This window comes from Clytia hemisphaerica, unplaced genomic scaffold (assembly GCF_902728285.1).
Source record: "Clytia hemisphaerica strain Z4C2 unplaced genomic scaffold, Clytia hemisphaerica genome assembly, whole genome shotgun sequence".
Taxonomy (NCBI): Eukaryota; Metazoa; Cnidaria; class Hydrozoa; order Leptothecata; family Clytiidae; genus Clytia; species Clytia hemisphaerica.
The window spans coordinates 337,367-364,529 of record NW_027103354.1 but is presented as its reverse complement, the minus strand read 5'-3'; the positions used below and the strand labels follow the sequence as shown (position 1 = coordinate 364,529).

Below are 27,163 nucleotides of genomic sequence, written 5' to 3'. Positions count from 1 at the left end.
TACCTGACAAACCCATGAAATGATAGCAATTTCACACTGTACCTGACGAACCCATGAAAAGATAACAATTTCACACTGTACCTGACAAACCCATGAAATGATAACAATTTCACACTGTACCTGACAAACCCATGAAATGATAACAATTTCACAATGTACCTGACAATCCCATGAAATGATAACAATTTCACACTGTCCCTGACAAACCCATGAAATGATAACGATTTCACACTGTACCTGACAAACCCATGAAATGATAACAATTTCACACTGTACCTGACAAACCCATGAAATGATAACAATTTCACACTGTACCTGACAAACCCATGAAATGATAACAATTTCACACTGTCCCTGACAAACCCATGAAATGATAACGATTTCACACTGTACCTGACAAACCCATGAAATGATAACAATTTCACACTGTACCTGACAAACCCATGAAATGATAACAATTTCACACTGTACCTGACAAACCCATGAAATGATAACAATTTCGCACTGTACCTGACAAACCCATGAATTGATAACGATTTCACACTGTACTTGACAAACCCATGAAATGATAACAATTTCACACTGTACCTGAAACCCATGAAATGATAACAATTTCGCACTGTACCTGACAAACCCATGAAATGATAACGATTTTCACACACTACCCTGACAAACCCATGAAATGATAACAATTTCACACTGTACCTGATCGTGTTCAAAAATAAAGGCCTGTTTTGTGACATTTTCAAAGTTGGCTGACAATTATGTTATAAAATGAGTATTTTGGTGGCTAACCGTTTATTTTTTCACCAAGGATAAGTAGAATGATTAACCTTTCCAATTGTTTTGGAGCGAAATTAAATGGCTTACTAGGTTACAAGATATTTCAAGATAAGCTATGAGTCGTTTATGTGGCTGACAACACTGGTGGCTTTTTGAAACCAACCAGTTTCAAAATGTTGCACTTTTATCTGTTTTGAGATAATATGATACCTCTAGTTACCGATTCAAGTGTCATTTTCTAACAAACCATTTCCTCCTTTGAGGTGGCTGACAAAATACATATTTGGACATATTTGGACCTGGAACCACACATTTTACTCATTTTACCATTTTTTTCATCAAAATATGTTCTTTGTGTAAATACCGATCATCATATAAAATTTCAACGTTATATTTGAAATATTTTTCAAGTTATTCAAGAAATACTATATTTTTGAGTTCAGTAAATGTCACACTATTTTTGAACATGATGACCTGACAAACCCATGAAATGATAACAATTTCAAACTGTACCTGACAAACCCATGAAATGATAACAATTTCACACTGTACCTGACAAACCCATGAAATGATAACAATTTCACACTGTACCTGACAAACCCATGAAATGATAACGATTTCGCACTGTACCTGACAAACCCATGAAATGATAACAATTTCACACTGTACCTGACAAACCCATGAAATGATAACAATTTCACACTGTACCTGACAAACCCATGAAATGATAACAATTTCACACTGTACCTGACAAACCCATGAAATGATAACGATTTCGCACTGTACCTGACAAACCCATGAAATGATAGCAATTTCGCACTGTCCCTGACAAACCCATGAAATGATAACAATTTCGCACTATACCTGACAAACCCATGAAATGATAACAATTTCAAACTGTACCTGACAAACCCATGAAATGATAACAGTTTCACACTGTACCTGACAAAGCCATGAAATGATAACAATTTCACACTGTACCTGACGAACCCATGAAATGATAACAATTTCACACTGTACCTGACAAACCCATGAAACGATAACAATTTCACACTGTACCTGACAAACCAATGAAATGATAACAATTTCACACTGTACCTGACAAACCAATGAAATGATAACAATTTCGCACTGTACCTGACAAACACATGAAACGATAACAATTTGACACTGTACCTGACAAACCCATGAAATGATAACGATTTCACACTATACCTGACAAACCCATGAAATGATAACAATTTCACACTGTACCTGATCGTGTTCAAAAATAAAGGCCTGTTTTGTGACATTTTCAAAGTTGGCTGACAATTATGTTAATAAAATGAGTATTTTTGGTGGCTAACCGTTTATTTTTTCACCAAGGATAAGTAGAATGATTAACCTTTCCAATTGTTTTGGAGCGAAATTAAATGGCTTACTAGGTTACAAGATATTTCAAGATAAGCTATGAGTCGTTTATGTGGCTGACAACACTGGTGGCTTTTTGAAACCAACCAGTTTCAAAATGTTGCACTTTTATCTGTTTTGAGATAATATGATACCTCTAGTTACCGATTCAAGTGTCATTTTCTAACAAACCATTTCCTCCTTTGAGGTGGCTGACAAAATACATATTTGGACATATTTGGACCTGGAACCACACATTTTACTCATTTTACCATTTTTTTCATCAAAATATGTTCTTTGTGTAAATACCGATCATCATATAAAATTTTCAACGTTAATATTGAAATATTTTTTCAAGTTATTCAAGAAATACTATATTTTTGAGTTCAGTAAATGTCACACTATTTTTGAACATGATGACCTGACAAACCCATGAAATGATAACAATTTCACACTGTACCTGACAAACCCATGAAATGATAACAATTTCACACTGTACCTGACAAACCCATGAAATGATAATAACAATCTCACACTGTACCTGACAAACCCATGAAATGATAACAATTCACACTGTACCTGACAAAACCCATGAAATGATAACAATTTCACACTGTACCTGACAACCCATGAAATGATAACAATTTCACACTGTACCTGACAGACCCATGAAATGATAACAATTTCACACTGTACCTGACAGACCCATGAAATGATAACAATTTCACACTGTACCTGACAGACCCATGAAACAATAACAATTTCACACTGTACCTGACAAACCCATGAAATGATAACAATTTCACACTGTACCTGACAAACCCATGAAATGATAACAATTTCACACTGTACCTGACAAAACCATGAAATGATAACAATTTCACACTGTACCTGACAAACCCATGAAATGATAACAATTTCACACCGTACCTGACAAACCCATGAAATGATAGCAATTTCACACTGTACCTGACAAACCCATGAAATGATAACAATTTCACACTGTACCTGACAAACCCATGAAATGATAACAATTTCGCACTGTACCTGACAAACCCATGATACGATAACAATTTCACACTGTACCTGACAAACCCATGAAATGATAGCAATTTCACACTGTACCTGACAAACCCATGAAATGATAACAATTTCACACTGTACCTGACAAACCCATGAAATGATAACAATTTCACACTGTACTGACAAACCCATGAAATGATAACAATTTCAAACTGTACCTGATAAACCCATGAAATGATAACAATTTCTCACTGTACCTGACAAACCCATGAAATGATAACAATTTCAAACTGTACCTGACAAACCCATGAAATGATAACAATTTCAAACTGTACCTGACAAACCCATGAAATGATAACAATTTCAAACTGTACCTGATAAACCCATGAAATGATAACAATTTCTCACTGTACCTGACAAACCCATGAAATGATAACAATTTCACACTGTACCTGACAAACCCATGAAATGATAACAATTTCACATTGTACCTGACAAACCCATGAAATGATAACAATTTCATACTGTACCTGACAAACCCATGAAACGATAACAATATCACACTGTACCTGACAAACCCATGAAATGATAACAATTTCACACTGTACTTGACAAACCCATGAAATGATAACAATATACACTGTACCTGACAAACCCATGAAATGATAGCAATTTCGCACTGTACCTGACAAAGCCATGAAATGATAACAATTTCACACTGTACCAGATAAACCCATGAAACGATAAGGATTTCACACTGTACCTGACAAACCCATGAAATGGTAACAATTTCACACTGTACCTGACAAACCCATGAAATGATAGCAATTTCACACTGTACCTGACGAACCCATGAAAAGATAACAATTTCACACTGTACCTGACAAACCCATGAAATGATAACAATTTCACACTGTACCTGACAAACCCATGAAATGATAACAATTTCACAATGTACCTGACAATCCCATGAAATGATAACAATTTCACACTGTCCCTGACAAACCCATGAAATGATAACGATTTCACACTGTACCTGACAAACCCATGAAATGATAACAATTTCACACTGTACCTGACAAACCCATGAAATGATAACAATTTCACACTGTACCTGACAAACCCATGAAATGATAACAATTTCACACTGTCCCTGACAAACCCATGAAATGATAACGATTTCACACTGTACCGACAAAACCCATGAAATGATAACAATTTCACACTGTACCTGACAAACCCATGAAATGATAACAATTTCACACTGTACCTGACAAACCCATGAAATGATAACAATTTCGCACTGTACCTGACAAACCCATGAATTGATAACGATTTCACACTGTACTTGACAAACCCATGAAATGATAACAATTTCACACACTGTACCTGACAAACCCATGAAATGATAAACAATTTCGCACTGTACCTGACCCAAACCCATGAAATGATAACGATTTCACACTATAACCTGACAAACCCATGAAATGATAAACAATTTCACACTGTACCTGACAAACCCATGAAATGATAACAATTTCACACTGTACTTGACAAACCCATGAAATGATAACAATTTCACACTGTACCTGACAAACCCATGAAATGATAACAATTTCGCACTGTACCTGACAAACCCATGAATTGATAACGATTTCACACTGTACTTGACAAACCCATGAAATGATAACAATTTCACACTGTACCTGACAAACCCATGAAATGATAACAATTTCGCACTGTACCTGACAAACCCATGAAATGATAACAATTTCACACTGTACCTGACAAACCCATGAAATGATAACAATTTCACACTGTACTGACAACCCATGAATGATAACAATTTCACACTGTCCCTGACAAACCCATGAAATGATAACGATTTCACACTATACCTGACAAACCCATGAAATGATAACAATTTCACACTGTACCTGATCGTGTTCAAAAATAAAGGCCTGTTTTGTGACATTTTCAAAGTTGGCTGACAATTATGTTAATAAAATGAGTATTTTTGGTGGCTAACCGTTTATTTTTTCACCAAGGATAAGTAGAATGATTAACCTTTCCAATTGTTTTGGAGCGAAATTAAATGGCTTACTAGGTTTACAAGATATTTCAAGATAAGCTATGAGTCGTTTATGTGGCTGACAACACTGGTGGCTTTTTGAAACCAACCAGTTTCAAAATGTTGCACTTTTATCTGTTTTGAGATAATATGATACCTCTAGTTACCGATTCAAGTGTCATTTTCTAACAAACCATTTCCTCCTTTGAGGTGGCTGACAAAATACATATTTGGACATATTTGGACCTGGAACCACACATTTTACTCATTTTAAAATTTTAACCATTTTTTTTGTTTCATCAAAATATGTTCTTTGTGTAAATACCGATCATCATATAAAATTTCAACGTTATATTTGAAATATTTTTCAAGTTATTCAAGAAATACTATATTTTTGAGTTCAGTAAATGTCACACTATTTTTGAACATGATGACCTGACAAACCCATGAAATGATAACAATTTCAAACTGTACCTGACAAACCCATGAAATGATAACAATTTCACACTGTACCTGACAAACCCATGAAATGATAACAATTTCACACTGACCTGACAAACCCATGAAATGATAACGATTTCGCACTGTACCTGACAAAACCATGAAATGATAACAATTTCACAACTGTACCTGACAAAACCCATGAAATGATAACAATTTCACACTGTACCTGACAAACCCATGAAATGATAACAATTTCACACTGTACCTGACAAACCCATGAAATGATAACGATTTCGCACTGTACCTGACAAACCCATGAAATGATAGCAATTTCGCACTGTCCCTGACAAACCCATGAAATGATAACAATTTCGCACTATACCTGACAAACCCATGAATGATAAACAATTTCAAACTGTACCTGACAAACCCATGAAATGATAACAGTTTCACACTGTACCTGACAAAGCCATGAAATGATAACAATTTCACACTGTACCTGACGAACCCATGAAATGATAACAATTTCACACTGTACCTGACAAACCCATGAACGATAACAATTTTCACACTGTACCTGACAAACCAATGAATGATAACAATTTCACACTGTACCTGACAAACCAATGAAATGATAACAATTTCGCACTGTACCTGACAAACACATGAAACGATAACAATTTGACACTGTACCTGACAAACCCATGAAATGATAACGATTTCACACTATACCTGACAAACCCATGAAATGATAACAATTTCACACTGTACCTGATCGTGTTCAAAAATAAAGGCCTGTTTTGTGACATTTTCAAAGTTGGCTGACAATTATGTTAATAAAATGAGTATTTTTGGTGGCTAACCGTTTAGTTTTTTCACCAAGGATAAGTAGAATGATTAACCTTTCCAATTGTTTTGGAGCGAAATTAAATGGCTTACTAGGTTACAAGATATTTCAAGATAAGCTATGAGTCGTTTATGTGGCTGACAACACTGGTGGCTTTTTGAAAACCAACCAGTTTCAAAATGTTGCACTTTTATCTGTTTTGAGATAATATGATACCTCTAGTTACCGATTCAAGTGTCATTTTCTAACAAACCATTTCCTCCTTTGAGGTGGCTGACAAAATACATATTTGGACATATTTGGACCTGGAACCACACATTTTACTCATTTTACCATTTTTTTCATCAAAATATGTTCTTTGTGTAAATACCGATCATCATATAAAATTTCAACGTTATATTTGAAATATTTTTCAAGTTATTCAAGAAATACTATATTTTTGAGTTCAGTAAATGTCACACTATTTTTGAACATGATGACCTGACAAACCCATGAAATGATAACAATTTCACACTGTACCTGACAAACCCATGAAATGATAACAATTTCACACTGTACCTGACAAACCCATGAAATGATAACGATCTCGCACTGTACCTGACAAACCCATGAAATGATAACAATTTCACACTGTACCTGACAAACCCATGAAATGATAACAATTTCACACTGTACCTGACAAACCCATGAAATGATAACAATTTCACACTGTACCTGACAAACCCATGAAATGATAACGATTTCGCACTGTACCTGACAAACCCATGAAATGATAACAATTTCAAACTGTACCTGACAAACCCATGAAATGATAACAATTTCGCACTGTACCTGACAAAGCCATGAAATGATAACAATTTCATACTGTACCTGACGAACCCATGAAATGATAACAATTTCACACTGTACCTGACAAACCCATGAAACGATAACAATTTCACACTGTACCTGACAAACCAATGAAATGATAACAATTTCACACTGTACCTGACAAACCAATGAAATGATAACAATTTCGCACTGTACCTGACAAACACATGAAACGATAACAATTTGACACTGTACCTGACAAACCCATGAAATGATAACAATTTCACACTGTACCTGACAAACCCATGAAATCATAACAATTTCGCGCTGTACCTGACAAACTCATGAAATGATAACAGTTTCGCACTGTACCTGACAAACCCATGAAATGATAACAGTTTCGCACTGTACCTGACAAACCCATAAAATGATAACAATTTCACCCTGTACCTGACAAACCCATAAAACGATAACAATTTCACACTGTACCTGCCAAACCCATGAAACGATAACAATTTCACACTGTACCTGACAAACCCATGAAATGATAACAATTTCACACTGTACCTGACAAACCCATGAAATGATAACAATTTCACACTGTACCTGACAAACCCATGAAATGATAACAATTTCACACTGTACCTGACAAACCCATGAAATGATAACAATTTCACACTGTACCTGACAAACCCATGAAATGATAGCAACTTCGCACTGTTGTGATAAGCATTGGGATCACCTCCAGCTGAAACTCTTTTGAAAATCCAATGATCGCGATCATGATAATCAATCAACTGACGCACTACACTTGCTGTGACGTCACCATCCTTAAAAAAGAAAATGGTTGTATTACAGATATCAACGTCAAAATTTTGCATTACAGTTTTGAATAAACTGCAACTGTAAAAACCAACTGGTCTACTTTAATAAAGATGGCGCATTGTTTTGCTCCGTTTGCCTTTGGCTTGGAAATGATACAGTAGTTTCGTTTATTGTTTTATTTAATTGAACAGTATACACAGTTGTGTTATAGGCACCTTTATATACCCTGGACCTAGTTTCTCAATCCCGGCTAAGCTAAATCTTTGATCGGAGTTTTTTGAAAAGTGGTACCCTAATTGCGGCACTACTCAATAGCGGTATAAATGTATCGAGAGCGCTAGATCTACTTTCCCTCGGAAACTTTTAATGATGTAGCGCCGCTAGACGTTATTTTTAACACTGCAATGGCTTTTTTACGGGTACCAATTCAACTAATACTCGATCAAAGGTGGCGGATATAGCTTGGTCCAGGGATATATAAAGGTCAGTTGTGTTATATGACATTTCGACAGTTTGTCTTTATCAAGTTGAAGAATGAAGGCGTAGAAAAGTGGATGTTATATACCAATAATTTGGCTCAAAATAAATCTAACTAGCGAATAAAAAATAATTCCAAACATGTAAAATCATTTTTAGTGAGGTCTGTTAGCACATAAAAGCATAAAAATACGAAATATTTGCGTTTTTGATGACGTCATATCGCAAACTTGTAAAAGTCATAACTTTTTTTGGCTAATTATTTTTGCATAGACCTAGACAACGTTTTTGTTCAGAATGAAATTCTGAATCCAACGATATATAACACTTAATGTTTTTGACAACTTTTAAATTTTGCCTGAAAAATGCTGACGTCATCAGTCACGTGACATTTTTTGGTGTTACTGTTTGAAAATTTTTTCCTAATGTTATGGAGGTGCCAAGTTTCATGCTTTTATCACCAACTGAAGTATTTTTATGCTAACAGACCTCACTATTTAGAATAAAAAAAAAGTTTCTTTTGGCAATATCTATCACTGGTCAAAATTTCAAGTCAAAATTATTTCGCATAAAGATTTGAGCTTGAAATGACCCAAGGCAAAGAATTACCCACGCTCCTAGTTCATATGTCACATATACACAAAGATTAAACGAAAAACAGAAAATTAAAAAAAAGAGAGAAAAAGTTAGAAAATGTCAAAATATGATGACGTCTTGTAGCCCTTCCTAAAGATGGGAAAGTTTTATAGCCCTGCCTAAAGATGGGAAGGTTAAATACGTAATTGTGTAGCCATACAAAACAAATTAAATACAGTGTGTCGCACTAAAAAATAACATTATAATAAAGATACTCACATTCTGTTCAAATTGAAGAAATTTTTGAAACTCTTGTACCGTCAAGCCCAAATCAGGGAACGTTAACGCATATTTGGAGTAAATGTGGAGCAACTGTAAACAGACATAAAGAATGCACAATTCTAAAGTTTTTGACGTACACACTTTCTTTTATAAGAACATCAAAAATTCGGATGTTCTTAAACTTTTTGAGTTTCACGCCAAAAAAATGTTCTTAAAGTGTTCTTATTGTTCACCATTTCATGATTATTTTTGTGCAAATTATTAAGGAATTGATGTTCTAGTGTCCTTGTGAAGCCTTTCAAATATTCTTAAATTGTTCTTAATAATATTTTGGCATGAAATAAAGGTAACGATGGATGACGTATGGATGGAATAGGAATTCTATATTTTTCCCGGGTATAAGTTTTTCAAAGAACTTCAAGAAATGTCTTGCAGTCATTTTCAGTATTATTCTCTAGGTTTCGAGGCATGAAATTAACCTAAGAAAGTAGACATTTCTACCGAATTACATCATAAAATTTAAAGTTAAGTCACTTTAAAGGGCGGTCTCCACTTTCGCGTGAAATACGCGACACTTTTTTCTTAACCTTTTTTGCCTGAAGAAAAGATTACGTCATAAAAAAGTTTTGCGCAAACAAAAAAGAAGTTGAAGGAAGTTTGAACTTTTTCATCCGTTACGTCAATTTCGACCAATGAAATTGCTTCATTCTTCAACCGACCAATGACCTTACAAAAACGTCAAAAAGTTTTCGCTCATGTCGCGCGAAAGTGGAGACCGGCCTTAAGTGTGTACGGAATTCTTGCTTTGTTTGCCATTTTAAAACCAACCATTTAGAGCACTTGCCTGCACTTGCACAGAATTGAGAAAAGTGGGAGCATTGTGACTGGGTGGTCTAAGTCATCACCGCTATAAACTCAGGGGGTTCACCGGCTCTAGACTCTTCCCCCTCCTGCGGCCGTAAAAGACACCGAGGATTAAGGTAGGTGTTGAAAGGTTACAGTTTTACAGTTGACTCTCTAATTCGATCTTCAAGGGACCAAATTTTTTCTTTGAATTAGAGAAAGATTCGAATTACAGAGAGTAATTTAAACCACTTTCCAACTGAAGGGACCAATACTAAGTTCGTATTACAGAAAGATTGGAATAATAGAGATAGAGATTTGATTACAGAGAGTTGACTGTGTTGACAAATCATTTAAATCATATAAATATAAGGGAAAACGCGGCAATAGACACGTAACAAAAACATGAAAACGTAAACACATACTTTGGGTTGGTCGTTAATAACGTTGAAAGTGAACAAGAAACCATCCCAAGGTATTTCATCACGAGAGAAGTTGTTCTTCGTTATTCGCTAAAAATAAAAAATAATTCGTAGAGGTAGACTTTAAGGCCGGTTGGGTGACAGTTTTTTTCTTAACCTTTTTTTCCTGAAGAAAAGATTACGTCATAAATAAGTTTTGCGCAAACAAAAAAAAAGTTGAGGGAAGTTCTACTTTTTTCATCCGTTACAGGGGGGGGGGGGGGTCGGTAGATTCAACTTAGTACCAGAGTATTAAGTGGTGGTGGTCTCAGATAAATTTCAAAAAACAAGAAAATACAACTTTTCGGCACTGGTCCAGTGTACCACAACTTGGTATCCCAGTTACCCCGTCCGTATCGTCAAATTTTCAACCGACCAATGACCTTACAAAAACGTCAAATAGTTTTCGCTCATGTCGCGCGAAAGTGGCCTTTATCTTGGTCTGAACACGTTCATAGAGACGTTAGGATTGGTCGCTTACAAAAATTCAATACAAAAGAATGAGACTCACCCTCAAAAAGTTGCGAAGGGAACGTTTCTTAAACTTTTGATCACATTGGGACAGAAAGTTTGCCGTCGTATCCAGTGAAATGACTTTATTGTCAACAGCCAGCAACGACCAATGACGTTTCAAGAAACTACACCATTTTGAATTGCTTTTGTTAAAGAAAACGATGAGAATAATGGGAAAGGTTTTTTATAAAAGTTAGATAGCAGAAAATCGTCCAAATTTTTTTCTCGGGAGTAAAGCTTGTTGGGCTGAAGGTTATAATGACCGAAAAGTTGATCTTTGAAATACAGTTGACGCTCTCTAATCCGACGTTCTAATATTCGATACGCTTCATTATTCAATGATATTGAAAGCCACCGTCAACAAGAAACTCTCATAAACCACGCTCTAATTTTCGATACGCTCGCTTAATCAATGAAAATCCGGTTCCCCATGAAGATCGAATTATAGAGCGTCAACTGTAATTCATATCCTAAACTACATATCCATGATTTGCACCACTGGAAGGAAATTCACAAAATTACGCGACTTTGCAGGCTTTTTTCTACCCAATACGTCTCTCTGGTTTAGACGGACCACTTATGGCCCTAACTATTCTAACTGAGCATTAAAAAGCGGGAAGAAAGTTGGTTGACTCAAGTCCATGCATTGTTTACTTTTGACGTCAATGCAATGACTTCTTTCAACCTTTTCCAAGCAAAGATATTTAACTGTGCGAACTTTCTGTCGAATTTATGTCTACCCTAACAATTAGAATACACCCCTTCTCACAGACCCACTGAGACCCCTCCCCACTGAAAAAATTGGCCAAAATATTGTTCCCAGTGGAAAATCATACTCCAATTTCTTTCCCCGTTGAAAATAATCAGATAAGCAAATCCTTACTCCAAATTATTGTGCTGTTTTTCCGTCCACAATGAATTTTCTGGCTCGAAAACAATGGAATTGAAATCCCAAGCTATAAGAAAACATGGTAATATCAATCCCCATCGAGTTTTGGTCCGCTGTTCTTACCCCCCAATGGGTCTGTGAGAAGGGGGTGTTAGAATGGATAAGAGGCGAAAAGTAGGCCGTTTAAACTAGTTCTAAAAGTGACGTAATACGAGAAGAGATTTCAGGGGTGCATATCCTCAATACAATACCGAGTTTATGTATGTGTTTTTCTGCGATGTTCTAACTTGTCTACAGGAGAGTGACTAGATCAGCACTTTTACCGTCCTCGATTTTGCGGGTCAAAATTGCGGGTTATTCCAAAACGCTTCAGTCACTTTACCGTCCTCAAAAGTGCAAATACATAGACTCGCTAATTTCCCACCAGACAGAAGCATATTGATTCATTTCATTTCTTGTGGAGAAAAAGATACGTTTTGATTGGATCGTTTAGCTTTTGTGAGTCACGTGATGGTTTCTTCCCGTTCTTTTCATATATTAAGTGATCCAACTGTGAAAGAGAAGAATAAGAAGAGAATAAAGGCCGGTCTCCACTTGCGCGCGTCTCGATCGCACTTTTTTCAACAAAGCTTCCACGCTATTGGTCAAAAGAAAAATGATGCAACTCCATTGGCGTGATCTGACGTAACGGTTGAAAAAAGTTGAAATGTGTTCAACTTTTTTTTCACGCGCGCTACGTTTTTATGACGTAATCTTTTTTCCAAGCCAAGGATTGAAGCCAAAAAGTGTGATCGCAGCGCGCGCAAGTGGAGACCGGCCTTAACACTGACTTTTTTCATACACTGGACCAAGCTTCTCAATCCCGGTAAAGTAAAATCTTTGATCGGAAATTTTTTTGAAAGTGGAACCTAGATGGAAGCATACACTAAATGCATAGATAGCGCTAGATCTACTTTTCCTTTTCATTTGTGATGATGTAGCGCCGTTAGACGTTAATTTTTAACACTACAAAGGTTTCTTTGCAGTTACCCCTTAAAAAACCGAAGATAGCGGATATAGCTTCATCCAGAGACATATACAGGTCGGTGGAGAAGAAGGAAAATACATTGCGATTTAAAGTCGGTTATATTACGTGTTATGAAGTAATGAGATAGATGTTACGTAATAGTTATCAGACAGTTGCGAGTACAATACAAGAAACATTTTACGAGTTCCGAGATTTTTTTGCATAATATTTTCCGAGTCTTCAGGCGAGGAAAATATGTAAAAAAATTCGGAAAGAGTAAAATATTTCTGTATTGTACGAGTTTGCGTCTGATAACTAGTTTATCGGTGATCTAAAAAATGCACTTTCTTGTTGGAAAAAAGCGCAGGGCACTCTTGTAGAAAAGTGACGTTAGATTGCTGCTACCGCTACAATGCAACAACATCTTTTCGTCAATTTATATTTTTACATGTAAAATACAAGATATATTGTACTCTTTTTAACCAATCAGATTGCTGATAGTTTTTGGATCGCCGATAAAGGATAATGAATTGTTAGTTTCTGTATACTAATGTCCTTCAGCTTTCTTAATATACCTCTACCCCTTCACTCGCCCTCTACATAGATTTCGTCGTCTAGCATCTAAACTATGAAAACCAAGGTACTCCTCTTAAAACCTCGAAATTTCACAGCTCTGCCGAAATAGCTGCGGCACGCAATAACTTTCGCGAAACTGTATTTTCAATGGTAACTTTGTAACTCGTCATAACGTAACGTTATGTTGCGCTGTGGAAAAAATATCGCGCAAATCGCAATTTTCCTTCCTTTCCCGAAAAAGTCCTTATAAGGTAAAGAGCAACTAGGCTCTTTTTTTTCAATGATGAAAAAGAAATTTTTTAGCCAGCAAGTAATTTTCGTTGACCATCAATACCGTTCTCAAGTTTCTTCACTTTTTGATGATTTTTTTTATGAAGCTGAGAACGAAGTGAAGAAATTTCATCTAATTTTAAGAAAAACTAAAAAGGTATCCAGGCTTAAACTTTGACCAAAAAGACATTGTAAAACCAAACTGCAAAACAACTTATTTCGACGTTCATCCCAATTTCAGGGTATTTTCCAAGCACTTTTTTCTTATCACCGTTTTGATCGAAAAAGATCGAGTTTCAATGTAGTGACGTATTAAATGTTGCCCATTATGGCTGGGCGAAGAAGAAAATTGTTGCCCTCTTAAGGACTTAAATCGGTGTTTTTATTTATCTTAGCAGCTTAAAAATTCTAACTTGATTATGAAAAAGCAACCTTATTATATTTGTTAGACTCATTGCAATACATTGATTTTCCCTTAAGTTTTTGAACCGTCATTTCTCTACTTTGGAATATTTTTCTTCACAAGATTCAGTTTGAAAAGTCAATTTGAAATTAAGTTTTTTGCCACCGTTGGTATATAGGTGCTTTGGGAAAAAAGCCTGCACTTTGGACATTACTTTGGCACCGGTAGTGGGGTCGTTTAGCATCATTTTCGGGAAAAAATAAGATCTAGCTGAAACTTTCTCCAGACCTTCTCTTTAGGATGGTTATGCCTCAGGAAAAATTCCCCTAAAATCCCCCTGGTGGAACATCCCTTTTTTGGGACATGTCTTTTCTCCCCAGGCAAAACCCTAAGGGCGAAATTTTTTGAAAATTTCAAACTCATTTTCAGACATTATCAAGTATACCATTCGAAAGCTCTCGAAAAACTATATAGAAGACTTTTAAACGGGTATATAGCCGAATTCATTACCTAACTCAAGATAGAAGAAGAATATGCTATTTATGGTCAATTTTGACCAAAGTGTGGCGAAAAGTGGAACTTGCGCATGAAATATCTCGAGTTAGGCAAGGAAATAAGCTATAACCGTTTAAAAGTCTTCTATATAGTTTTTCGAGAGCTTTCGAATGGTATACATGATAATGTCTGGAAATAAGTTTAAAATTTTCAAAAAATTTCGCCCTTAGGATTTTGCCTGGGGAAAATAGAAATGTCCCAAAAAAGGGATGTTCCACCAGTGGGATTTTAGGGGAATTGTTCCTGAGGTATAATAAGCATCCTATAGAGAAGGTCTGGAGAAAGTTTCAGCTAGATCTTATTTTTTTCCTACAAACAGCCTGTATTTTTGTAACACGACCACACTACAGATGAACATTACCTTGACATCGAATGGATGTTTTTCTTTGAATTCATTCATCAAGAGCTTTCCAAGCTGGCACCCAACGTTGTTTCAACGTTCATCTAAAGTTATATGGACGTTGTGAACGTTACATAAACGTTGAAACAACGTAGTGTGCCAGCTGGGTTGCAAAGACGCAACTTACTGTTTTCTTCCAGTCTTGGAAAGCCAATACAGAATCACAGATGACATCAAGGGAGCACAGTCCACACCATTCCTCTGAAAAAATAATAAAGAAAAAGGATCGAGACCTCTACCCTACATCTATATGGATAATATACAATGTGTAATTTCCAGAACTAAACACTCACGGGGAGCTATACGATGCTATCGTCCGTTACAGGGTCAGTAAAAGCGGGAAAATGTGTGCAGAGTAAGGGCGTCAAGGCGGTTTACGGAAAAGATAGTGGCGGTAGAGTTTGAATAAACACTGTAAACAACTCCGTCACTTCTTACTCCGCCCCGGGCTAAACTCGCTAAACTTCATTTTCAAATTTTTCCCAACCTCCCTAAATTTATCCCTATTTAGCGATCTTGTGTAGACGAAGATATATCTTTTTCATATCATCAAAATCCAGCTGAGCCCCGTTGAGCCAGAAACAGTTTATAAAATCAATAAAAATTCAGCGATAATTAGCTTGGTGTTTTACTTAAGAGAATTCCAAAAAATGGCCGACAAAATCTTTCTGTGTGTAAGGAGCTCTCGACTCTGATCACAAAAACGCGAAAAAGTCATAACCCACCTCGATCACGCTCAAAGATCAAGGAGAACGATTGTTTGTCAACCTCCACGTAAGGGAACAAGTTGAAATTTCTTGTTTGTTGTCCGCACCGAACTTCACTGATATCTTGGATGTTCACTGTAATGGCAAGATGAAAACTATTTTAAGACATAAATTATCATTATCGGAGAAGGTTTTTGTATGATATCTTGGATGTTCACTGTAATGGCAAGATGAAAACGATTTTAAGACATAAATTATCATTATCGGAGAAGGTTTTTGTATGATATCTTGGATGTTCACTGTAATGGCAAGATGAAAACGATTTTAAGACATAAATTATCATTATCGGAGAAGGTTTTTGTATGATATCTTGGATGTTCACTGTAATGGCAAGATGAAAACGATTTTAAGACATAAATTATTGTTATCGGAGAAAGTTTTTGTATGATATCCTGGATTTACACTGGAATGGCAAGATGAAAACGATTTTAAGACATAATTATCATCATGGAGAACGTTTTTGTATGATATCTTAGATGTTCACTGTAATGGCAAGATGAAAACGATTTTAAGACATAAATTATTGTTATCGGAGAAAGTTTTTGTATGATATCCTGGATTTACACTGGAATGGCAAGATGAAAACGATTTTAAGACATAAATTATTATTATTGGAGAAGGTTTTTGTACAAGGTAGGTTTTAGAAGGGTGTTTGTGTTTCTGAATTTTCAATGTTTTTTAGAAAAAGACATACGGATGATTGGAGGTACAGTTGGCTCTCTCTAATTCGATCTTCAAGACACGCCCTTTTCACAGACCCACTGGCAACCCTTCCCACTGGAAAAATTATCCAAAAAATCGTCCCTGGTGGAAATAATCCAATTTTTTTCCCCACTAAAAATAATAAAATAAACCAATCCTCACTGCAAAACATTATACCATCTTTCCCATCCCCACTATATTTTCTGACTTGAAAAAAAAAGAATTGAAATCGTCAGGCATAAAAACTATTGGAATACCAATCTCCATCGAGTTTCAGTCCGTAACTTTTATCCCCACCGGCTGATAAAAGCCTATTGGGTCTGTGAGAAGGGGGTGTTTCAAGAAACCAAAAAGTTTTATTCGAATTACAGAGAGCATTTTATACTACTTTAATAAAGCGCTAAGGGGATCAACACTTTAGCTCGAACAACAGAACGATTCGAATAAAAGGGAGTTGACTGTTTATGCCGACATGTAATGTCGAAAAGTAATTCAAAATGGTTGATCACATTCGATTAAAAAAATGTTTCGTTGACTCAGAGAAAAACGGAAGAACCTGAATCAGTCCATCCAGGAAAACTATTCACTCCCATTCTGAGAGAGGTGGTGAGGCCTCCTCAAACAACAACTTAAAAATCAAGGGGATCTTCTAAAATTTCGGGAAACACGATATGGGAAGAATGCAATGAAAGTTGATATTTAACACGGATAACCCAGTAATCTAGGACTTAGACAGTCTTTTGACTGTTTTCTGACTCGGACATCCATGAACTGAACGCAACATTGTCATAATTGTCTTCTTCACCAGGACTTCGGCGATAATTTTTTCAATTGCATCAAAGCTCTATTTCCAGAAGAATTGGTATGGAAAATGCATAGAAAAACAGCTGCCAAATTTTCAAGGGAATTAAAACGGGGACGTTTTAATTAGTTGAAAGTGAAATGAAAATCGAATAATAGGGAATCGTAAATGTTTTTAAATGCAAATCAGATAGAGCGTTGTCTCTGATTATTTTGTTCATGTTTTGATGGAAATTCGACGATCACTTCCAATATTTTTATCAAAAACGGGAGCTTATATCGAATTGTAGAAGGTCGGTTTAGAGAAACCGGGTAGCTCAGTCGGTAGAGCATACACCTTACAATCTAAGTGTTGTGGGTTCGATCCCCGGTCACCGCCAACTCAGCGGATGAGTAGCTTAGATTGGGTAATCTGCTCTAGGCGGTAAGTTACTGGGAGCTGAGAGTAGGTGTGGCGCTCCACCTCAGCATTCGATCTCCCAGGTCTAGCGCAAATAGAAAAGGGGAAAGACTCCCTCACTCCCGGCTCCGCCGACAGCCACTAGATGAATACACTTACTTACTTACTACTTAGAGAAACAAGAACACTGAAACAGGAACAATTATATCCATCTCGCATTAAAAGAATAACACAAAATAAAGCTCTGTACTCACGACAACTTTTCCATCGATAACTGGAGCTTTGTCGCGTCTTTTTCCACATCACATGCTAAAAGATACATATAATTATTTTAGTGCTTTTAAGCCTCTAAATTTTTACCATCATCAAGACTTGCCAAAATCATAATATTCATCATTACATTGCAATGTCTTCCAACATTACATCAAAGAACCAACAGTTGTTTGGTTGCAAGTGATGTAAAATCAGTCATTACGTAAACAACGACCAGTCAGCTGTTGGATCCATGATCTAATGTCAGAGGACATTCTTCATTTCCAGTAACTCCGAACGCCGTATTTCAGAAGAACCCACCCCTTGTTGGAAATTGTGTATATCACAAATAGACCTCGGTCTGTAAATGAACCCCTAAGCTGAGGGCTGGAGAAAGATTTAAATTAACGACTAACATTATTTGTGCAATGATGGTTGATCAAGGGCAGGATGCTATATGAAGGATGTTATATATGTCAGTAAGCTTCTAGGTAAACCGTCAGATACTACGGAGGGATTCCAGCTTATGATCTTGATTGACAAACACAAGACCAGAACACACAATGGGCTCTTCCAGAAAATGTTCGTACATGGGGGAGGAGTATATATTGTCCGGGAGGTAGGGACAAGCATCAGTTGACCCCCTGGACAACCCAAATTACCCTCGGACAGAGCAAATTTACCCCCTGGACAAGACATATTTTGATGATTTTTCGCTACCTCCCGGACAATATATACTCCTCCCCCATGTACGGACATTTTCCCCCCATTGTCCGTGGACCAAAAGTCACTTTGTCCGGGGGTAAATCACTGAAAATTGTTATTTCATTTCACCAACTCTCACATCAAACAAAGGTAAGGCAGTGGGTTTATGATATAATTTATGATATAAATTAGGCCGTGCATGGGATGTATGGTAGAGGCATTCGTATGGTCCGACTTTTGGCACACACTCAAGGCCTGCTTTTTAGAGGACCTCGAAATGGTTATTTTTCGAGAGAACTATACTACACCCCTGTGTCACTGACCAGCTGGCACCCCAGCCCCACTTAAATATTTGGCAAAATTTTTGTCCCCGGTGGGACAATACCCTGGAACTGCAGCTCCACTGGGAAATTGACTTTGATTTCATTCCCACTCGGAATTCAATGTGTAAAAATTGTACTCCAAAACCATCCCAACTGGATTTTGTAGCCTTGGAAGAATAGAATACACGGGTTGCGAATTAAACTACTTTCGGATACCTAGTAGCCGGGCGGGGGGCCGCTAATTAATTTTTCAAAAATTTTCCACCCAGGACATTCTTATTCCAGCTCCCCCCCCGCTTATTGATTTTTGGAAAAATATTTTTGAAAGTTCTCTCTTTTGCCCTAATTCTGCTGTATTAGCCTTCTTTTCGAAAATTTTCCACCCATGACATTTTTATTCCTATCGGGATTTCTAATGGAATTTTTATCCCCACTGAGAAAAATAGTTACACCGGGGCTGTGAGACAGGGGTGTTACATTATAAGGATGTATCTTTTCAAAAGAAAATCAAAATAATCGAGACAGTCACAAGATTTCAGTTTAGCTCATTATCTGCGGGGTAAAGCTTTCCATATTACTACTCTTTTAAGCACAACTCTATATACAGTAGGCAATTCTGAGATGCATATACCAAAACCCCTCATCTCTCAGAAAATTAGACTTTTACCAGATTGTTATCATCCATTTTGAAGACACGTTCGTGAGGGATAGTTTTGCCATTCCGTGCGTATTTAATCATGTGGAATTCTCCTTTCGTTTGACCGTCCTCATCTAAAGAGGAATATGAAGATAACAAGTTTAAAGGTTTTGTTTTTACGTAAAGTTGTTTCTGATTTCATATCAGGAAAGTGTCTGGCAATTATTATATTGTGCTGATATATGCTAAAAAACGTTTGTCTTTTCCTCTTGACCAATCTTGTTCTACACCCGTGTGAATTCAACACCGAGTTTAATGTATGTGTGTTTTTCTGCGACAGAGACGGTAAGGTTCTAATTTGACTAGATCCTGGCCAGCCGATGACGGCCGTAATAAATCAGCACTTTTACCGTCCTTGATTTTGCGGGTCAGAACTGCAGGCAAATCCAAATTGCTTCAGTCACTCCACCATCCTCGCAAATACAAAAACTTGCTAATATCAAAAACTTAAATTTAAATTGATGAGTAAGAAAACAACATCACTCCCAGGTTAAATGATGATGTTTTAAAAAATCTGTAATCAGTATTAGGACATTTTGTCAATAAATATTTCTCTTTGGTACTATGATACTTATGAAGATTACTTCTAAAAAAGAACATTATTGAAGTTTTGGGAAATATATAAAGAACACTCAACACGAAAGTAGATTAGTCAACAGAATTTCTTTTTGCATCTTGGTAAGATTAAACGCTGTTAAATAAGAATTGAATGATCTCTACAGATCTCTAAATTGCAGACATCCTCTAAAATGTATACTCTAGCTTTAAATTTTCAGATTCAATTCAAATTTTTCTCTTTGAAATAAAATCAAAAAAATTACCTTTTCGAATTTGATTTGGTAGAAGTATTGAAGGGAAGGTGATCTGAAACAGAAAAGCGAAAATTTCCATGAAATAGAGACTTCTAAAGATTCACTTACACATCGTATAATTAGAGAATGGAGAGCAGTATTATTTCTTTCTTATATTCCATGATTTCGCCAGGGGGTTCTAAGTTTGCAATAGCGTAGGTTATACCCAGAGACAATACTGACGTTTCTGAGACCTTTGAGAGATTCTTCCCCAAATTTTGTTTAATTTTCAATAAAACTTGACCCAAATCATCTTGAGACCATCATGGTCCATCATTGAGAGTCAGTTATTTTGGGACCCTTATTCAGCATTTAATAATCTACATCTACCGATGCATTAGGGATGGACAATCCTATTATCCAATAACTATTTGTCTCCAGGGATTCCAAACTCGAAAGATTCATCAAAAATAATCAAAAACCCTAAACGGGTTGAGCTTCTAAGAATGACTGGAGACCCTACCTACATATTTTGTTTGTCTAGAGTTTGGCGAAAATAGAAATTGATTAAATTACCCTGTGACAAAAGACTTCTTGTTCAACATCTGTTTCAACTTTATCACTCAACGAACAAGAATTCCAAAGTTGAAATCCTATACATTTAAAAGAATAAATGATAAAAAACACTAGCTAGCAAAAATTTTGTGATTCCATTATTAATGATTTATCAGCAAAATGACCATTATCCATGAGTTCGTTTCATAGCAGGGAAACTTGTGCTAAGTTTCATGGAAATAGCAGTATAGAAGTTTTTCATACCTGGTGAAAAATGCTCCCTTCTGAATAATTTGAATAATTTGAAAAACAAGAAATACCTTGTTCAAGATGGCTCACCCAAGCTACACAATCATTTTGATCTTTGGTTTGAAAAATCAGCGTCTTGCTACCCAAAAGACAGATTTTGAAAGTGTTCTTGTTTATGGTAGCGATGTCTGTTATGGTGGCTAGATTGTAGCTTCGTTTTAATTTTTGCTAAAAATTGAAATTACTGTAATGAGGGCAGAAATTTAATCATTAAGCATTTTCTCTCATTCATCCATTAAAATGCAGATCAGAAAGCCTGAAATAGTTTTTATGATTCTCTTTTATCCAAATAAAAGTATTAAAAGGATAATCAGACGGTTTGTAATATTTGACATGTGGAATCCTTCTATTGTCCTGAGCGAAATCTCAAAATAATTTAGCTAACTATTTTCCAAAGTCGAGATAATTAAAGTTACAAGTTTTTGGCTTCTAGGATGGAAACAATAGAATTTCAACGTAAAAACCGTGTAAGAAACCATTTTCAAATTTTCAGATTTTGATATCTCGATTTTTGAAAATTGTTACACAACAATACTTTGAGCTTTTACTAAGGACCACAGAAGGCTTCTGTAATCTAAATATCTCAAACCATCTGATTATTCCTTTAACACTTTTATTTGGATAAAAGAGAATCACAAAAAACTATTTCAGAGTTATTAATGAGGGCAGAAATTCAATCATTCAGCATTTTCTGTCATTCATCCATTAAAATGCAGATCATAAAGCCTGAAATAGCTTTTGTGATTCTCTTTTATCCAAATAGAGTTATCAAACAAATTACAAAATACTATTATACACATCTTACCAGTTTTAGGCTTTTATAACATTCCAATAAACCTCTTGTAAGTATGTAATATCCTGATATAGCGTCATTGTTCTGTTTATCGAAGGTTCCATCTTTAGAAAGATATCCTGTGTGTAAATACTTTTCCTCTCTAATTTCATTTGTTGACATTCTTATACATGATTCTATGTGAAATCATGAACGACAAAGTAAAGTTAAGAGAAACTTCTTCTTGGTGTTGGTGTCCCTGTCCTGCTCATTCTATTGTGACCTAAAATTGGCATCTTTAAATACTAGAAAAACTTATTCGTGATAATTCTTTAGATAGTAGCTTGCAAAAAATACTGTGTTCAAAAAAGTTTTCCTTCCTAGATAAAATAAAGTTTGTTAGTTTTAAGCTTTTCTATCCCTATTTTATAGTTAATCTTCTATGATTTGCAAACAGAAAAATGATTCCTACAATAACAAAAGGTTTTTAGAATCACTTTTTCTGATTTTTTTTGTGCAGATGGCAGTAGATCTGCTTAATAAGGATCATTAGTGTTCTTTTCAATCTTTCAAAATAGAGATTAAGCAGCAAATCAACAAACTAACGATTGGTGGTAAATGAAGAGTTGACACAGCAAATGTTTAGCATGCAGACCTGAAATTCTTAATTCACCTTTCCAAAAAAAATGCAAGACAAATGAACTAAAAACTAGCAAATATAAACCAAAAAAAAGATAGAGTTATTAGTAGAGAGTCAATCACCATATTTCCCTAACACCCTGTCTGGAAGTGCTTGGGATTCGAACACAGTCCATTGCGGTGCAAGTCTGTGATTGAAACCTTCACACTAGCAATCGGCAAGAATCAATGTTAGTGAGACATAGTGATAGCCTTTTCCAGATGGTTAGTGAATATATACCAAGTTTATCATTCTACATCTGCAATTTGAGCTTTACTAAGCTCATTTGATGTCAATTTGACGTAATACATGTACAATCCGAATGAGGTTTGTTTTGATTACCGTCAACTGATCTAACTTGGGACTATCTGATAAAACATGGGACGGTAATCAGTGTGGCTCGAATCCTTCAGATCCTTGGTTAGAAAAAGCTATACCTGTTTCCTTTTTTCTTCCCAGATTCAACAAGCCATCAACCAACAAAATTACCACTGACATCAGAAAATTCACACAGCCTTTCCACTAGACACTTCTAAATTATCTGCCATTATGAAGATGTTCCGAAATTAACCGATCGGGTTTACAATAGGAATTCCTCTGGGAGTTAGCGAGTCGGGAAATGTAAAGTTATGTAATAGGTAATACATAATTTTTCCGGGGGTTAAACTTATAAATAAAATTGAAATGGTTTGTTTTTTCTTCATTATATATTTAAGTTTTCATTATCAAAATTCTAGAAATGCTAGTTTGTAGACCATATAAGAAAATGGTTATATATTTCGCAAAATAAACACTTACAAAAGCTATTACTTACTATTTTTACCCCCGCTTTTTAAACAACGTCTTCTGTGGGCGTGATATCAGGCGGAGACAAAACGCCCTCATCGTAAGATTCTCGGGTCGTCTTATTGTTTGTTCCTTTTGTCGAGTCTGTCGGTCCTATTGTTCATGCTAAATCCATACGCGATGATGTCAATGTTTGGCGGCATACCTGAAAATAAAAAACAAAAAGATTATCATATTATTTTTGCATGAATTACGCTACCTTTACGTCATTATAAAATTATACAAAACGAAAGCCAGTCTAGGCCGCCCGCCTAGAGCGCGGGCCCTAATATTTTTTCTCTCGCGGTCTTCAGGGGAAAACGAAAGTGATTGATATTCTTCGAAGGAAGAATTTGCCAAACAAACCCCTAGACAAAAAGATGTATTTTAAAACATTTTTTCTGTGATAGCATTTGGTAATGAGTGAATCTATTCTGTTCTAAAATTATGTACTAATAATAGCTTCTCCTAGTTTTTGCACATCAATTATATTCAGATAATATTGATTCAGATTGATTTTGCTAGCTTCATTGGGTTTGTTTTTATTATATTGTCAGTTTTCAGTCATTTTCTATTTTAGCACATGACATTTTTTGTGTTGTGTTGAAGAAAGAGTATTTCAAAAATGAGTTTTTTTGAAATTTCTCTTAGTACCCTGTTTGTGTGGGAGGGGGTGGGTCCCCTTTAAACAGCTTTAAACTCAAATTTGTCAGATTGGTATTGGTACTAAATTAGGGGGTGGGTCCCATGATATTTTGTCAAATTCAAAAGGTCATGTTGGTATCGATACCAAATTAAGGGGGTGGGTCCCCCCTTTTTCTGAAAATTATGATTTTCAAGTTGGTATCGATACCAAAATAAAGGGGTGGGTCCCCCATTTTTCTGAAAATTATGATTTTCAAGTTGGTATCGATACCAATTTTGGGGTGGTGGTGTTAACTTAGCTCAAAAGGTCAAAAGTCAGGTTTTTGGGCTATGGGTTGGTATTATAAATGTTGACCCCCCCCTGTTTTGAGGTTGGGAATGGATCCTGCGAAGATGAAAAAATTTTGACTAGGCGTTTTTTTGGCAAAGCCAAAAACTCTAATTTTTTTCTTCCCTCAAGCTAAAAAGGTTACAGGTTTTGGGCAATCGAGGCAAAAATCAGCAAAAAGATGGTATTTTCCGTAAATCTGAGAAGCGCGATAAGATCCTCACTGGTAATTCGACCACCATTTCACCGAGCCTCTAAAGTTATTTGATTTGAGTTAATGCACAGCGTATTAAAAAATACACGATTCCTCTTTTGCACTGAGTAGGCTTTTAAATCGAAACATGAAAAAAATCTGTAGTGGAACACACACGAGTGTCTGGAACAAAGAAAAACAAATTAATGGTAAAACGATGGAGCGTTTGACGTCACTCCCTGCAAGTTACACACTCGTTATTTGTTAATTCCATTGGGCAATAGGCGGTTAGGCCGCAAGCGTTCTCCAATTCCCCAATCGGCGTCCAGTCATTTTGAATGAAAACAAAAAAGTTAAAAAAGGTGCGCTATCAGTGAAAGTTATCGTGACATGTTATGACAGAAAGTATGATTGATTTTAAACTTGACAGAGTTATCAAAACAAATTTATTGTCAAAGAGATTTAACAGTAAGTGAAAATACAGGCCAGATATCAACAAGTCCCATGTTTCGACCAATCGAAATTTCAATGGCATTGAAAAAAAAATGGTGTCAGAAAAAAAAATTGATGTCGAAGAAAAAAGTTGGTGTTGCAAAAAAGTTGGTAATGAAAAGCAATTTGGTGTGCCATAAAAAAGCATTAGATGTCACAGTCCAATTAAAATATGAGTGACCACTCATGCAAAACTATTTCAAACTTATCTGAAAACACTCTTGGCATACATCATATTTTTTATATAATCCCACCAATCTCTCTCTCGATACTTTACTCTCTTGTTTTGATCATTTATCCAACCATAATGCTATAATCTTATATAAAAGATTAATAACTTAATGTTAAAATGTCACAGTCATGCAAAATATGACCTAGTTTAAATATAAATTAAAATGTCCAAGAATGTCTTTCTCTTTTTTTGCACAAAAATACCTCTGACAGTCGGGTGTTTAAGATAAAAACTGCAATTATTGCTCTTTACGGAAATTATTGCCGAAAACGGCAATTTTTTAAACGATGAAATGCTGAATCAGCAGAAAAGTAAAAAAAGTAAATAAATGAAAATTGCCGTTTTCGGCAATTATTGCCGTTTTTGGAAATAAAAGTTGATTTTATTATTGAACACGTGGTATTTGACACCCTCGCGATAAGTAGGCCCACTGTGCCTCGTTTAGTTTTGTTTTCAACTGGTTTTTGTTGGAAATGCAGATAGCAAAATCGAGTCATATGTAAACAAATTTACAACGGGGGTTTGTTATCTCTTTCTAGCTGTGTTTCGGCATCTATGCAGGATCTTTTAACATATTATTTTAGAACTTTTCATGTTATTGAGCAACGAAAAATTGAAAAAATCACTTTTAAAAACCCGAAAAACCTTTTTCTCGATGCAATTTTACAATTTTCAAACACCTCTGACATCTTTGCCCTTAAAAGGACAACACATTTTGCTGATTCAGCATTTCATCGTTTAAAAAATTGCCGTTTTCGGCAATAATTTCCGAAAAGAGCAATAATTGCAGTTTTTATCTTAAACACCCGACTGTCTGATAGAACTCCTTTCACTTTTTTTGATAAAATCCTTGATAAAAGGAGAAATCGGGTTTGTTTACTTTCGATTTCAACAACAAAACTCGATTTGTAAATTACTGACCAGGTATTATGGATTTGTTTTGAAATTAAAGACTTTTAGGTCATAATCTTTTACAAAAAAATAAATATTTTCAATTTTTACAAAGATAAATTTTAATATGATTGGATAAATTAGGAAACAAATCCAGTAATGTTACTCAAAAAAATTAAATATCTAGTCTAGGAAATAAAAATAAAAATAGACACTGTGGCGAAGCAAGACACGTTCTAAAATTTAGGATTCAACAAAATCAAAATGTGTGCGAAAAGTTTTGATGGTTTTAAATTAAATGTATGTCCTTTGAACTTCCTCAGTTTGTTTTAGGTAATAATTTATATGGTATTCTTGTTCT

The 27,163-nt window shown here is 35.6% G+C and overlaps 1 protein-coding gene across 1 annotated transcript in view; it reads right to left on the bottom strand.

Annotated features, from left to right (window-relative positions):
• Nucleotides 1-22,802, bottom strand: part of LOC136820841 (1-phosphatidylinositol 4,5-bisphosphate phosphodiesterase delta-4-like) — a gene marked incomplete at its 3' end in the record, with an annotated part of 39,845 nt that extends 17,043 nt beyond the window's left edge. The window contains 13 exon segments of the mRNA XM_067077080.1: nucleotides 8,052-8,197; nucleotides 9,525-9,617; nucleotides 10,796-10,882; nucleotides 11,343-11,469; nucleotides 12,707-12,783; nucleotides 15,571-15,644; nucleotides 16,169-16,285; nucleotides 18,368-18,422; nucleotides 20,061-20,164; nucleotides 20,912-20,954; nucleotides 21,458-21,534; nucleotides 21,757-21,913; nucleotides 22,551-22,802. Of these exon segments, the coding sequence (XP_066933181.1) occupies nucleotides 8,052-8,197; nucleotides 9,525-9,617; nucleotides 10,796-10,882; nucleotides 11,343-11,469; nucleotides 12,707-12,783; nucleotides 15,571-15,644; nucleotides 16,169-16,285; nucleotides 18,368-18,422; nucleotides 20,061-20,164; nucleotides 20,912-20,954; nucleotides 21,458-21,534; nucleotides 21,757-21,913; nucleotides 22,551-22,700 (1,307 nt within the window).
• Between the last annotated feature and the right edge of the window lie 4,361 nt (nucleotides 22,803-27,163).